The 15183-nt window shown below is 45.1% G+C and overlaps 1 protein-coding gene across 1 annotated transcript in view; it reads right to left on the reverse strand.

Annotated features, from left to right (window-relative positions):
- Positions 1 to 3219: 3219 nt before the first annotated feature.
- lmcd1 (LIM and cysteine-rich domains 1) overlaps positions 3220 to 15183 on the reverse strand; it is a 67807-nt gene continuing 55843 nt past the window's right edge. Inside the window, exons 5-6 of the mRNA XM_070895725.1 lie at positions 9006 to 9221; positions 3220 to 6732 (exon numbers count right to left, since the gene is read on the reverse strand). Coding sequence (XP_070751826.1) covers positions 6571 to 6732; positions 9006 to 9221 — 378 coding nt within the window. The 3' untranslated portion in view covers positions 3220 to 6570. The remainder of the gene's footprint in view (positions 6733 to 9005; positions 9222 to 15183) is intronic.

Below are 15183 nucleotides of genomic sequence, written 5' to 3' on the forward strand. Positions count from 1 at the left end.
AGAAAGCCAGAAACATTTTATGCTCCAACAAGCTGCTTGTATTGTCTAACCCGTGTAAAAGACTCGTGCTAGCATGTGATGCGTCGTCGTACGGAGTCGGGTGTGTATTACAACAAGCTAACATTGCTGGGAAGTTGCAAACTGTTGCCTATGCTTCCAGGAGCTTGTCTAAGGCCGAGAGGGGCCTACAGCATGATTGAGAAAGAGGCATTATTGTATGTGTTCGGGGTAAAGAAAATGCATCAGTACCTGTTTGGCCTCAAATTTGAGCTGGAAACCGATCACAAGCCCCTCATTTCCCTGATCGCTGAAAACAAAGGGATAAATACTAATGCCTCAGCCCGCATACAAAGGTGGGCACTCGCGCTATCAGCGTATAACTGTACTATCCGCCACAGGCCAGGCCCCGAGAACTGTGCGGATACTCTCAGTCGGCTACCCTTGCCCACCACGGGGGTGCAAATGGCGCAGCCTGCAAACTTGTTGATGGTGGCGCAGCCCGCAGACTTGTTGATGGTCATGGAAGCATTTGAAAATGATAAATCACCAGTCATGGCCCGCCAGATTTGGACTTGGACCAGCCAAGATCCTCTGCTGTCCCTAGTAAAAAACTGTGTACTGCATGGGAGCTGGGCCAGCATCCCCGTTGAAATGCAAGAGCCAATCAAGCCATTCCAGACTGCCTGTTGTGGGGTAACCGCGTAGTGCTACCCAAAAAGGGCAGGGAGATGTTCATCTCGGATCTCCACAGCACACACCTGGGTATAGTAATGATGAAAGCGATAGCCAGATCCCACGTGTGGTGGCCCGGTATCGACTCTAACTTAGAGTCCTGTGTATGGCAATGCAGCATGTGTGCTCAGTCGAGCAACGCGCCCAGAGAGGCACCTCTAAGTTTGTGGTCCTGGCCCTCCAGACCATGGTCGAAGATCCATGTCGACTATGCAGGCCCATTTCTCGGTAAAATGTTCCTGGTGGTGGTGGATGCTTTATCAAAATGGATTGAACGTGAAATAATGTCGGGAAGCACCACCACGGCCACCATTGAAAGCCTGAAGGCCATGTTTGCCACCCACGGCCTGCCTGACATACTGGTCAGTGACAACGGGCCATGTTTCACCAGTGCCGAATTTAAAGAATTCATGACCCGCAATGGGATCAAACATGTCACCTCGGCCCCGTTTAAACCAGCCTCCAATGGCCAGGCAGAGCGGGCAGCACAAACAAAGAGTCTTAAACGAGTCACAGAAGGCTCACTCCAAACCCGCCTGTCCCGAGTACTGCTCAGCCACCGCATGAGACACCACTCACTCACAGGGGTGCCCCTGGCTGATCTACTCATGAAAAGGACAATTAAAATCAGACTCTCGCTGGTTCACCCCAACCTGCATGATCAGGTAGAGAGCAGGCAGCAGCAACAAAATGGTCGCGCCACTGTGTCACGGGAAATTGATCTGAATGACCCTGTGTATATGCTAAACTATGGACATGGTCCCAAGTGGATCGCGGTCACGGTGATAGCTAAAGAAGGGAGTAGGGTGTTTGTAGTTAAACTAGACAATGGACAAATTTGCAGAAAGCACCTGGACCAAACGAGGCTGCGGTTCACAGACTGCCCTGAACAACCCACAGCAGACACCACCTTTTGAGCCCACAACACACACCCAAAGGATCAACGACACCACACCGGACCAGGAAATCGAACCCATCATGCCCAATAGCCCAGCAAGGCCAGGCTCACCCAGCAGCCCTACAGGACCAACAACACGCCAGCCCAGCGAGGGCACAGCCAACACACCAGAACAGACATTTGTACCGAGGCAGTCCACCAGGGAAAGAAAGGCTCCCGACCGCTTCACCTTGTAAATAGTTTTCACTTTGACTTTGGAGGGGGAGTGATGTGTATCTGTAAAGCATGCACTCCCATATTCCGCCACCAGGGAGCGCATCCTCTGAAGTTCCAAGGGATCCAAGCATCCCTTGGGATGCACTGTATATAAGCCGGCCCCCTAAGGCCTGTTCCTCACTCTGGAGTGTCTTAATAAAGACTGAGGTCACTGTTACTTTAACCTCCCTGTGTGCAGTCTCATGTGTTAGGAACACATTATGTGTGCAATAAAGGTTCAAACTGAGTACTGCTTAACTAAGCAAGGTGCAACCTTGCTTTTGCTTTATTCTTGCCCAAAGTGTCTGACTTACAAAATGGCTGGCCTTTTATACTTGAGTCGCACCATGTGCATGCTGCTCAGTGGCCTCCAACAATGACACCATCTGGTGGCTACAAACAGCATGTACATACACGACAAGAGCGGCATGAAAGGTGGCATTGCGGTCTCCTACACCCGGTCACGAACCTCCGGTCGGGTTTTGCGATGGCGCTGAGCAGCACCGCCGGGAAAAGCTGCACCGGGTGTGCAACACCCCTGGTTGCGACACCGGTGCACAAGTTTTGACTCTTGTCTAATCCGTCCGCCCGCAATGACCGCCTGGGAAATCAGAGCGATCCAGCCATACCGGCCTGGCAAAGGAAGGTTACGTGTTGTTAAAGTGCGACTGTTTTGTGTTTTAATTTTTGTACGATTTGTTCTGCGGTGGTATGGGCAATGTTTTGGTGGGTTTTATTTAGTATTTTTTTCTCCCCCAGGCCTCTCTCGGACACACACGGCCCAGCAGTTTAGTTTGCAAGTTTCCCATCCTTGTGCCACGAAGGATGTGCCTTCGCTCTTCGCTCTTCGCCTCCTAACGCAGGGCCCTGATGTCCAAACTTATATACTAAAACGCAAACTATTCCTGGCCGGTAACTTTCCCGCCCTGCCTCAGTTTTCGCCCCGAAAACAGAAAAGCCTAAAATCCAGTCCATGTACATGTACAACCAATCAGCCGGATTTCCACAGTGATCGGATTTCAAGTTATCCTATCAATTAGCAATTCTTTGCCTTTGGGAGGGAGGTGCAAAGCTTCTCATCTGATTTATGCTGCCAACATTCTATGCATCAATGGTCTAAAAAGCAATGTATTGAATGCATCTGATTTTGCTTGGAAACGGAATAAAGTTATCTGAATAGACGCGAGACAATATATACCTTTGAGTATTACTGTGGAACTTCAACATTTGTACATCCGATAATTTATGCAAAATTGTGATGGAACTGGCACAGTGCAGAGCTAGAAAACATTTCTTAGAACTAAGCACACAGTGATATTTTGCTTTTAGTTTTTATTTAGGTTCTCAAAAGGGTTAAATAACTACAGAGGTCCACATTTAAACAAGTCATTCATTGTTACACCAACACAGACATACATTACTTAAAACACTAACTATATAATTTTCACAAAAAGGAAGAAAAAACCCATAAAAACCTCGATTCATGTTTTCCTTCCATATTTTGATTCTTGATGACGACATACACGCTTTCTGGATAGTCACAGCTCACTTCCTGGAGCCTACACGCCCAGCCCTCTACTTCAAAGTTAATGTGCTATAGGGCAGAGCTACTCGAGGCAAAACACTAAAGCCAAGATCATGCGGGGCAATTTGAACCAAACCCATCCATCAGGAAACCAGTGGGATCAGGTGCATCACTGGTCACACCCTGCCCAATTTCACTCTCCGTTAGAGTCAGAGGAGAGTAATATTGGGTGGGTTGTAAAACCGGCATTCCACTCCAACCAGTGGGTTTCCCGCCCACCGAGTTAGGTTCAAATTATCCCCCCACAAGTCACTTTCCAGCCTCGGAGCAACATTGGGTAATGTTAGTGGACGAGCATTCAATCCGTTCGCACTTTGTCCGTTATTTTAGATTCATTTTCGATAAAGGGTTTGTGCTTTTATTAAGATCAACACCCATCCTAAGTCTACAGGAATGCACACACAGGTCGTGGACATTTGGCATCTGTAGCATGTCAAACGGTTTGCAGTCAACAGAATAATGCAAGGAAATATTTTCTACTGAGGTCATCCCAAAATCTCACTGGGAAACGGTTACATGTTGAAGTCCAGTAAACAACACAGTCAACAAGTCACCTTACACATTCACACTGCTGGCATGGAGCTTAAACCGGCAAGGAGTGCCTATGGGGGGAAATTTATGGTACACAGGCCAATGGGCCCTACAGGATTTTAATGGACCGAGTACCCTTCGTGCTGACTGACCCACAGGCTCCAATTCCCAGCACACGGGCCAATTCCCAGCACCTGCTCCCCGCTGCTGAACTCTGTGCTGGCAGTGTGAATTCGTAACGTTTATCGTATAGACCCAGCTTCTACAAACTGATTTCACTACAACTAACAACTAATGCATTTATTAATTTTAGAAACTTGAAGTTATTTCTACGTCAAGCAACGATACTCTTCACATAATTAATCGCATAAAAGACAGTAAGCACAACTTGCTACTGTCTATGTCTGGGGTGGAGTACGTGGGATCTAGATGTTGCTGCATTAATAAATATATTGTCCAGGTTAAATTCCAGACATTTCTGGTGCCCTACTTCCCCTCCAAGAAAAGGATCGTTAAAGAACATCACAAGCTAAATTACAGTTGCACCGTAGTAATGGTCAGATTGCAGCACAGTCCCATTATCTGCTGCAAGAGAAACGTGGTTGGGAGGATGTTGTATTGGAAGCTGTGCAGTAATATCTTGAACAGGAGCAATTTCAGTACAAAGACACCAAGCTTGGTCCCTGCACCCCCTCCCCAAAAACAGAAGCAACAATGAAATTACCCAAGAGCTATTATAACACCCACCTTTGAAAAATATGGACTTTCTGCAATTCTTTCAAACCAAAGCTAAACTTTGACTGGACCACCTGAGGCAGTAACCTTAAACCAGTGCTGAATAGTGACAGATCTGATGATCGTACATTTACTCTGTTTCTCCCCAGTAGGTAATGACTCCCTTCTGTGGCATGTGCCAAGAGTGCTGGGGCCCATTCCTGGGCCTCCTCCACATGGCTGCTGTACATCTACACAGAGAGCACCAAGAGGTCACTTAACAATGTTGGGCATCATAGCGGAGTGCGATTTTATCTTCACCCTGATGGCCACCCACAGAAATTTTCAACTGGGGTCACTGGATAATGATGTGGGATGTGAATCCTGGTCGACTTTCCTCTCTTGAGGCTAATAGCGGCACTCTCACTGCTGCACTAATACCAAGACTGGTTAGCCCAGCACAAATCAGGCATTCAAACCTGGGAACTGATAGGTCTATGTGGCTGGCCTTTGCACTGCCTTTACCAACTGAGCTAGGAGGGATCATCTTGGAAATTCTCAGAGTGCTGCACTGTCAGAGATGCCATCTTTCTAATGAGACGTTAAACCGAGGTCCCGTCTGCTCTGTCAGGTGGATATACAAAATCCCATGGCACTATTTGGAAAAAAAGAGCAGGGGAGTTATCCCCGGTGTCCTGGTAGTTATCCTTTAATCAACATCACTAAAACAGATTATCTAGTCACTATCACATAGCTATTTGTGGGAGCTTGCTGTGTGAAAGTTGACTGTCACGTTTCCTACATTACAACAATGACTGCACTTCAAATGTACGTCATTGGCTGTAAATTGCTTTGGGATGTCCGGTGATTGTGACAGGTGCAGTATAAATTCAAGTCTTTATTAATAATCTAAAATGATTTACAGTAATACACAGCTTTAACAATTCGATTCCAACAGCAGTTAAACTTCAGCTCAAAGAACCCCACAGGAATGCCAATACCATAGACTCCAAGGATGCTATATTATTCTATATATAATATATATAAAAACATTGAAAGGAATATGGTAGACCCTCTCCACAATGAGCTTGAGGTGCTGTTCAAAGCATGTTATTTTGAGAAGTTTTTCTCCCTCCGCCCCCCAAAAATCTTGGTCTTAGATTGATGGGTCCTAAAGGGTGGTGTTATATTTCATGCCATCATATCCTGGAGTTAGTTAACTTCAAAAGATAGCTACGAGTATAAACTAATGCCAGGCACTTTACACTCACATCCTTCTTGTTCATTGTAGGTGGTGAAGAAAGGACTTTCACCGCCTGCCCGGAGAGCGACTACTGTAACGGAATTTCTGTGCATCAGCACACACCGGTTGTCTAACGCATACAAGTGCTTTCAATGTTTTCTGTCGTCCATCCAGCAATGACCTACCGCTGGACATCGTCATCTCTATACATGTAAACCTACAGCTAAAACTATTTATATAGATCTGTGCTTGAAGAACTCTTTCTTCGAGAGCATTTGGGGGCAAGGGGGGCGGGGTATAGAGGGAAGGTGATTACCGGGACTGAGCACTTGATACAAAAAAGGGGTCTGATCTACGGATTAAAGTAAGTGTTACTCAGAGAGACATTGAAAAATAATAAACTAATAACACGGACTTCACCCGGGCCTTACAGATGAATCTTGTACAGTTTTAAAAGAATGGTCACTCTGCGGAACTACCTCACTCATAGGAATTGGCGCCAGGATCAGTTAGATTTGCATTCTATGCTCTAGCTGACCAAACTTCCTTAGCTTAATTTATGTGTACTGCATATGAAAAACACGGCGCGATCATTGTTCCAGTAAAAGGCTTTCACATGTTCTTGATGGTTTTGTTACAGGTCACACACTGCAGCTTGGTCAGCACCAGCTCATAGGACTTTCCCAGCAGTGGCTGCTCACACTCCAGGCAGCAGAAGTGCTTCTTGTGCCATGTCAATCCCTCGCTTTCTATGTAGTCTTCCGAGAAAATTAACTGCAATGACAATAAATCACGATCAATACAGGATTTTATTTATTTCCTCACAGTAATTCTCATTCCTTTCCCAGTCAGTCCCACTCCAGAGCCTCGAGCACAAAATCTAGGCCAGCACTTCAGTGCAGTCCCTCCAACAATAAAACAGTCTACGCCGAAGTACTGGATTATGTGGTTAAGTAGGACTGGAGTAGGACTTGAACTCATGGTCTTCTGACTCAGCCGTAAGTAACACCAACTACGCAACCAACACCCCTAAAAATAAAGAAAAAAAGAAAAGAAAATCAAACATTGTACCCATAAACTTGCCTATTACGTCCTAAGTCATCCTACTCCACACAGATCACAGATGCATTCCGCTGGGTATCAGAACATCTTTAACCCTGGATACACCCTCGCCTCACAGTTCATGGTCCCCACCTTGGCTGCTGACTCCCCACGTGCCGAGGTCTTCCGATGCTCTAATGCACATCTTCCAAAAGCAAGTTCCATTCTTCAATGTGTTCATTATCTTTTTGTATGTGTTTTTTTGTTCTAAATGTACATTTAAAGATTTCTGGGATATATGGCTATTATAGCCACGACCATAGGTTCACATTAGAAGGGTAATTTTATAATTACTGGTAAAGTGGGCCTTTAGACATAATTCTACTGGAGCAGCAGCAGCTCAGCACCAGCGAGCAGCCTGAGTCTTGATTACTTTTCACAAGCTCCTCACTTGAGAAATAGATCCAGATCTCAGCCTCATCTATGGCCACTATTGTAAAACCTTGACAGAACTAGTGCTCCTGATCTCTGGCATATTATCTTGATGCTGTGATATCCATTTGATAATGACATTTGTGGGGGAAAAATAGCACTGTTTGAACCAATTTTTATTTTTAAGTTTTAAGGGATCACATTTGTAGTAATGAGAAAGTGGGCAGACTCGAGGTTTAGTACTTAAAAAAAAAAAACAAGCAGGCAGCTGCTGACAGCTTTTTAAACTCCACTCCATTTCTTGAAGCCTTAATAATAAGTAGTTAATAATAGCATGCTCTGGAGATCAAAAAGGGTCCTTTAAAGGGAATCCACTAAAGCGCAGAGTGTAAAAGGGCATGTGGCAGATTTGTGGATTGTCACCATGACTTTGCTGGCAGGAGAGGGTTGCAGGACATTTGAGATGCAAGATAATGCAATCAAAAGCATCAAAACATAAATCAGTCCCTTTACAATGTCTGTCGCCTAGTGGAAGCTGGAATCTGGCTCTCCACTGCAGTGAGCTACAAACTTTTCTTACTCTTTTGTGAAAAAGCAAGTGAAGGATCAAAACATTTTACACAAAAGCAAAGACAGAGAAATAAAATGACCATTAGATTTAAGCGGAGAGTATTGGAATTGAGTGTATGCTGGTCTCTTACTACCCCTCTTACAGCCTCCTGTAAATGATTGAATATTCTGCAATAATATTCCCACTCTATTCAATGCTATTTTAGCTGTATTTCTAACTCTCATTAACAGATATTTAATTGAGACATTTGTACATATATAATTTTTTAAATTACAGATGGTAGGGTACAAAGGAGAACTTTGATGCCAGGCTTTCAGTGATGGATGCAAGCCACATCGCTCTCACAACTATTGGGACCAATAAAATGCTGCTTCATATTGGGCCCCGTTATTGGATGTGAACTAGGTTCAGGATTAAGGCTTAGGCAGGGAATTCCAGAGTTTGGGGCCTAGGCAACAGAAGGCACGGCCACCAATGGTTGAGCGATTATAACAAGGAATGCTCAAGGGGGCAGAATTAGAGGAGCGCAGACATCTCGGGGGGTTGTGGGGCTGGGGGAGATTATAGAAATAGGGAGGGGCGAGGCCATGGAGGGATTTGAAAATAAGGATGAGAATTTTGAAATCGAGGCGTTGCTTAACTGGGAGCCACTGTAGGTCAGCAAGCACAGGGGCGATGGGCGAGTGGGACTTGGTGCGAGTTAGGACAGACAGCCGAATTCCTACGGACATAGCACTTTTTTTTCCAAAATGCAGAGGAGAGGAATGAAGATCACAGGAGGTTGCAACTCCTCCATTTGGACACATCCACAATTATATCACTATCGCAATGGCAGAAGGCCACCGGTATAGTTTAATTTGAACCCTGATGAAAACAAATGTTACGTGACCCAGACGTTTCTTGGGGTGGGGGGGGGTGTGGGTATGGGACAGTGATATGAATACATTTTGCTACATGCCATGGGCTGGCAATGTACTAAACATCGTCACTCCCCAAATCCCACCTCATCACAGGCAACGCAGCGAGGCTTCTCACTCTCACAGTAATGGCGGCCGCACAGGAGCCTCCCGCTCTTCCAGAAGTAGATGAGGTCCACCAGGGGCTCGCTGCACCTGGTGCACAGAAAGCATGCTGGGTGCCAAAGCCGATCGTACCCAGCTCGCTCCCCATACACCACAGGGGTCTCGGTGCTGACTGTCTTCTTGCAAAGCTCACAATGCTGAAAAAGAGAGAAAAATCAGATCAAAAATCAGGCCAGCAAAAAATATGTCAAGTAAACATTTCAATCAGTGAAACAGAGTTTAGCAACCAGGTGTGTGGTCCCCCTCACCCCCTGAAGCAATAATCTTTCTCCTTCAGATGTGACCAACCCATCATCCATTTCTAGCATTTTTGTGTGACATGCGCTGTATTGAGCTGAATTTTCAAGCAGCAACTTTCTGCTAAACAGAGGAGCCTGGTCGTTTGGACTCTAGAACGCTCGTTTCTGACCCAGATCACCATGGGCTGAGCCCCAAAGGCTGTGCTACAACTGACCTCTGCACTTCACTTGTAATATACACATTTCACTTTTCATCCAAAGCAGCTCTCGGCCCAAGGAGCCTGGACCTAGTGTGATCACAGAGGACCCTAGCGCTCCAAACCAAGACATCAACAGTCTAGAAGTCACAATATCCTAATGCACAGGATAGTTATTTGTGAATTCAAAATTAACTGCTGAATCATCGATGGATTCAAACCTAAAGATCTGGGAATACTACGGCAAGGCTCGCAAATCTGATTGGTGGGGGATCCGCTCTGAAGTAGATTCCATCAATGATGCTTGTGTGTTATACAGAGCTGCTTCCAGTAGAAGTGACACTGCTGGTCGAGGCTGATGACGTTGGAATCCACCCAGTTTACATTGCAGAGCGAATTCCACAGCACCGACAACTAAACCGTTTGGTTGTCAGCCAGTGGTTCAGTGGGTAGCACCCTCGCCCGAGTCTGAAGGTTGTGGGTTCAAGACCCACTCCAGAGATACGAGCACAAAATTCTCGGCTTACACTCCAGCACAGTATTGAGTGATCCCATGGCACTATTTCGAAGAAGAGCAGAGGAGGTATCCCCGGTGTCCTGGCCAATATTTATCACTCAAACATCACAAAAACAAATTATCTGGTCATACCACATTGCTGTTTGTGGGAGCTTGCGGAGCACAAATTTGCTGCCATGTTTTCTATATTATAACAGTGACTACACTTCTAAAAGTACTTAATTGGCTGTAAAGTGCTTTGGATGTTTGATGGTCATGAAAGGCGCTATATAAAGTACAAATCTTTCATTCTTTTTTCCCCGGTGTAGACTCACCATGTTGGCTGTGGAAGGTCCATACATGTCATCAATGTAAATATGGCAGCACTGCACTGTGCGAGCAAACAGAGCCCAGCCACAGCGCCAATAAATAGCAGCCTTGTGCTTGGCTGGAGCACGAGTTCGTACATTTCAGGGTAAATACATCATAGAAATACACCATTTTCAAGAACAACATATTTGTGTTATGAAGTTATTTGCAACTATAGGAAGGAAACTTAGACTGATTATTCAGAAGAAAATTCTTTACCCAATGTGTGGTGAGAATGTGGAACTTGCTACCGCAGGGAGTGGTTGTTGTGAATAGTATAGATGCATTTAAGGGGAGGCTAGACAAACATATGAGGCAGAAGAGAATAGAGGGTTATGCAGATAGATTTAGATGAGGAAAGACGGGAGGAGGTTTGAGTGGAGCACAAACGCTGGCATGGACTGGTTGAGCCGAATGGCCTGTTTCTGTGCCGTATATCCTGTGTAATCCTATGATTGCAAGTTACATCCCCCAAGGTGAAAATGGCACATGGCTCTACTCAATCCAGACAGATAAAATAAAGTTTGTAAATGCTTTATTTGAAAACCCACACTTCTCTTGTATATTTTACCTCTTGCTCAATAGCAGAACCTTTTAGCCACATTACCAGATAATTATCCAAGAGCTAAAAGTCCAGGTGTTTTTACCATCACTTCCTATGTTGGACTGAAATCGGATTCACTTCTGTGCCTAAAACTTTGCTTTGTGAATTATTTGGACCTTCAGGTGGCTTCCAGCTGCCTATTTGCGGGTTTCCTCGCAGATTGGTGTCTGGATTCAACCAACAGTCAAAATGGCCATTGATCCCTAAAGGAAAGAGAGGAAGGGGGGGGGGAAAGAGAGTGAAAGAGAAAGAGAAAGAAAAAGAGAAAAAGAGAGAGAAAAAAAGAGAGAGAGAAAAAGAGAGAGAAAAAAAAAGGAGAGAGAGAGAGCGAGCGGGGCAAAAAGGGGAGCTGGATGGTGATGAAATGAATAATCTGTTCATCTGTTTTTTTATGGCATTGGTTGAGAGGGGAATATTGGCCAGGGCACCAATGCCCCACTCTGCTAAAATAGTGCCACAAGACTGTTAACATCCACCTGCAGACAGACCGATTTAACGTCCCATTGGATGGAAAGAAAGGATTAAAGAAGACAGTAGAAAAAAAAAACTAGAATCAACTGGGCGCTGGAGTGAGTTACATCTGTACTTTATGTTATGTTGTTTTCTTTGGAATCAGTAGGTCCAGCTCAGAAACACAAATCTTTGGATTCAAGCATTGCGACAGGTGAGATAAGCAAAATCACACATTCTCTTCAATGGCTTGCTTAATAGCCTCCAGTCCCAACGTTATGTAATTAACTGGCTGCAAATATAACTTGGTCGTGAGAAAGTGATTCCTGTCTCTATGTAAATATTACTTCCAAACCATGTACCTCATCTGCATTCCAGATCATTCATCTACATTTCCTTTAATACCACTTAGATGCTATCAGTGACTGATGTGTTCAATGCCTCAGTGTCTAATGTATGCTGGGAGCTGTGTTAATGCTTTAGACTGGTAATAAAGCTGTCAGGAACTGGCAGGAGCCTTTGACTCAAGTCTTGTAAATGCACTTCCCGCCCCCCCTGCACCCCATCTCCCCCTCCTTTGCCTGCAAAGAGGCTTTCGGCATTATCAAACTCATTAATCAAATCAAGACAGCTCATTTTGATTCTCCATCTGCCCTCTCCTGCATCAGTTCTGCTGTTTTAAAAAAAGCATTCATTTCACAAATTGGCAACAGTTGCCATCTATTGAACTAGATCAAAGGGACAGAAATATCAAATGTTAACATATATATTAACGATAATATTTAGCTCGCGATGCAAGTACTGGTGCAACATCAGAACTAGGAGGGTTTTACGGAGACAACCTTCAGATGAAAATGAAAGTGCCAGCATTTCTTTGACCAATAGGTACACAATACTCCGGCCACTAGGCAGGACATCACCACCCAATTTTCCCTGCCTCAACAATGTCCAGGGCCTGACATTTTGTGGGTCCCAAGAACGGTCTTTGAGGCAGCAGTCGTAATTATATCAGCCTTCCAGGACACTCAGTAGAAACCAGCAGTGCTCTACACGATTAAAGCGTAGGATTTTCGTTGCACTTCTGGCGCAGTTATGGTGGCGGAGTAGGAAGAGCTCGGAGGAAATTCCTGCCATGGTACTTCGAGCATCATCAGCCATCATAGTGGCCTTAGACAGCAACTGTGCAGACAGCATCGAGGTAAGGACGTATGCTTGGTCCTCATACAACCCGCACGCGATTCATAAGCAGGAGGGAGGATAAAATATAGAACCAGAGGTTTACAGCACAGAAAGGGATAAGAAATGCAGCCTGTGCCAGCTCTTGCTGGAGCAATCCAAAACTAATCCCACTGCCCGCATCTTCCGACCTTTATCCATGATAACTTAAAATCAGAGACTGTAACTAAGGAGCACAGGAAGACTTGTAGTTTTTAATTCATTAAAATGCTGACCAACAAAGCCTTCAAAAGAATAGTTCACCATGGGCCTTACCTTTAGCAGGGCCACATTTGTATTTCTTTTTAAGGTTACAGCTTGGCAGATCATTTTTATGTCATGTATCAGTAGACTTGTGTATATATGTATGCATACATATATATACATTCGTACATATGTGCATGACACCAGTCTCCACAGGCTGGATTTTTGGTCTTCGGCCACCTTTCTTAGCACCCCGGTAGGCCAGCAATGGCGGTGGAAAGCACTTGCACCCGGGCAGCCAGCTTCCAGCGCCCAGCCGGGAAATCCGATGCCGGTATCAATGGGGCGCGGAGCATTACCGCCCGGAAGCGGGGTGCCGGTGTGCAACGCCCCTGGTTGCGACACACGGTTCGATTTTTGGTTGTCGCCCGACCTTTAGCGTCCGTAGCGTGCCCTGGTAGGAACATCTGTGAAAGCAGGTGTTCCAAGCTGTAGCTGCCACAATGAGGTAAGTCATGCCGATGTCAGGATTTTCCTTGCTCAGCTGGCCTAGAGCCCTAAAAGAGGCGTGCAATGCCTCCCTTAGCGCCCCGCTCCAAACTCCGGGCCCAGCTGATGAATTATGCAGCGACAGACCCAAACTATTTGCTGGCGCAAAATTTATCACTCTGCCCGGGTCACGGCCCCAACTGAGGTGTGACCGGATTTCTCCCGCCTTATGTCACCTTCAGGAAAAACCTAAAAGTTCACAAGTAAGACCCAACCCTCAATAAATTCCTCACCATTTCTAATACAGCTGAACATTTATTGTCAATGAATTTTTATTCAGCAGTTGGACATTAGGAAGGTATAATGGGAGACATGTGAAGTTCCTGCACTGCGGCCAATTGAACTCTGAAAAAAATACTCAGCAGCACAGTTGGATTATAGACTTTGTCCTTGTATAGATGGGTTTTGTCTGGAGAGAATATTTAGAGGTGAATGACAAACTATAGCTGGGTCTGTCACGTTGGTAAAAGCAATTTGAGGTGATGAATTACAAGCATCACACAAGAATCATATGGGCTTAAATGTGATTTTTCCTGAAGCCTTCGGCTGAAGCCAGGTGAGGGGCCAAGGCTTGTGGTGCAGGGCAGCACCGACACTGAATGAGAAAGCTATCAAAATCAGGTGATGGTAAGCTTGGCTTTTAAAAGCCTGGAAATGGGTGGTAGAAGGAAAGACGGCGGTGAGGAGTTGCTGGTTTTGAAGACCAGGAAAATAAAAGGCAAGACTGTGCGCTGATTCTTGGTTTCAATACAATAGGGATGTAGGGAGAGTGTGTCGAATACAGTACTTGGATTCTAGAAGGAAGATGAGAAGATAAGGGACCATAGTAACACCGATAAGAACATAAGAAATAGGAGCAGGAGTAGGCCATTCGACCCATCAAGCCTGCTCCACCATTCAATAATATCATGGCTGATCATCGATAAAAGAGAGTCGAGATCATAGTTGGACAGCTTTTCTGCAAACATCTATATATTTGGAATTCGTTCCGACATACATGGTTGTTTCCACAACAAGTTCACTGCCCTCAGGACACAGTGTCCAGAAAATTTATAGGGCATTAATGCATCTCTCAAATATCTCAAAGCAGCTCACGTATAATGAATCTGAAGTGCGGTGACTTGTTACGTAGGCCAATCATCTTATACAGAGCAGGATCCTATAAACTACAGGATGAATGACCAGTTAATCTGCTTTTGGTGGTGTTGGTTGAGGGAGAAATGTTGCCTAGGACACCAGGAGAACTCCAGGCTTTCCTTCGAATCGCACCATGGCATCTTTAACATCCACTGGAATCTTGGAACGTTGGTTTAATAGCTCAACAAAGAACAGTACCTCTGACAATGCAGCACTCCCTCAGTTATTGGGTGTCAGGCTATTTACTCAAGTGCCAGAGTGGGGCTTGAACCAAGTGAAATAATAGATGTGAATTTATAAAGAGCACGTGCATTCTTTGGGGTAGGGTGTCGAATTATTATGACAAAGATGACAATCTGCTCAACATAAAATCCTTAAACCTTTTCTAAAAAGGCAAACAATTGCACATTGGGCATTGATGCTCAGCTAGCCAGAGACCAGGGATCGTGCATTTGAGCATAGTTGGTGAGCAATTTACACTGTTTATTCTCTCGCTGCCCGTGACAAATATCCTGGTTTCTGCTTGTTGCCATTCTACAAATCAAGTCTCCAATCACGATGAGTGCCTGCTTCTATCGCTTTCTGGTACTATTGTGACATATGTCACAAAAAGTCATTGGCCTCTGCTTTTCAATGTGC

This window comes from Pristiophorus japonicus, chromosome 12, assembly GCF_044704955.1.
Source record: "Pristiophorus japonicus isolate sPriJap1 chromosome 12, sPriJap1.hap1, whole genome shotgun sequence".
Taxonomy (NCBI): Eukaryota; Metazoa; Chordata; class Chondrichthyes; family Pristiophoridae; genus Pristiophorus; species Pristiophorus japonicus.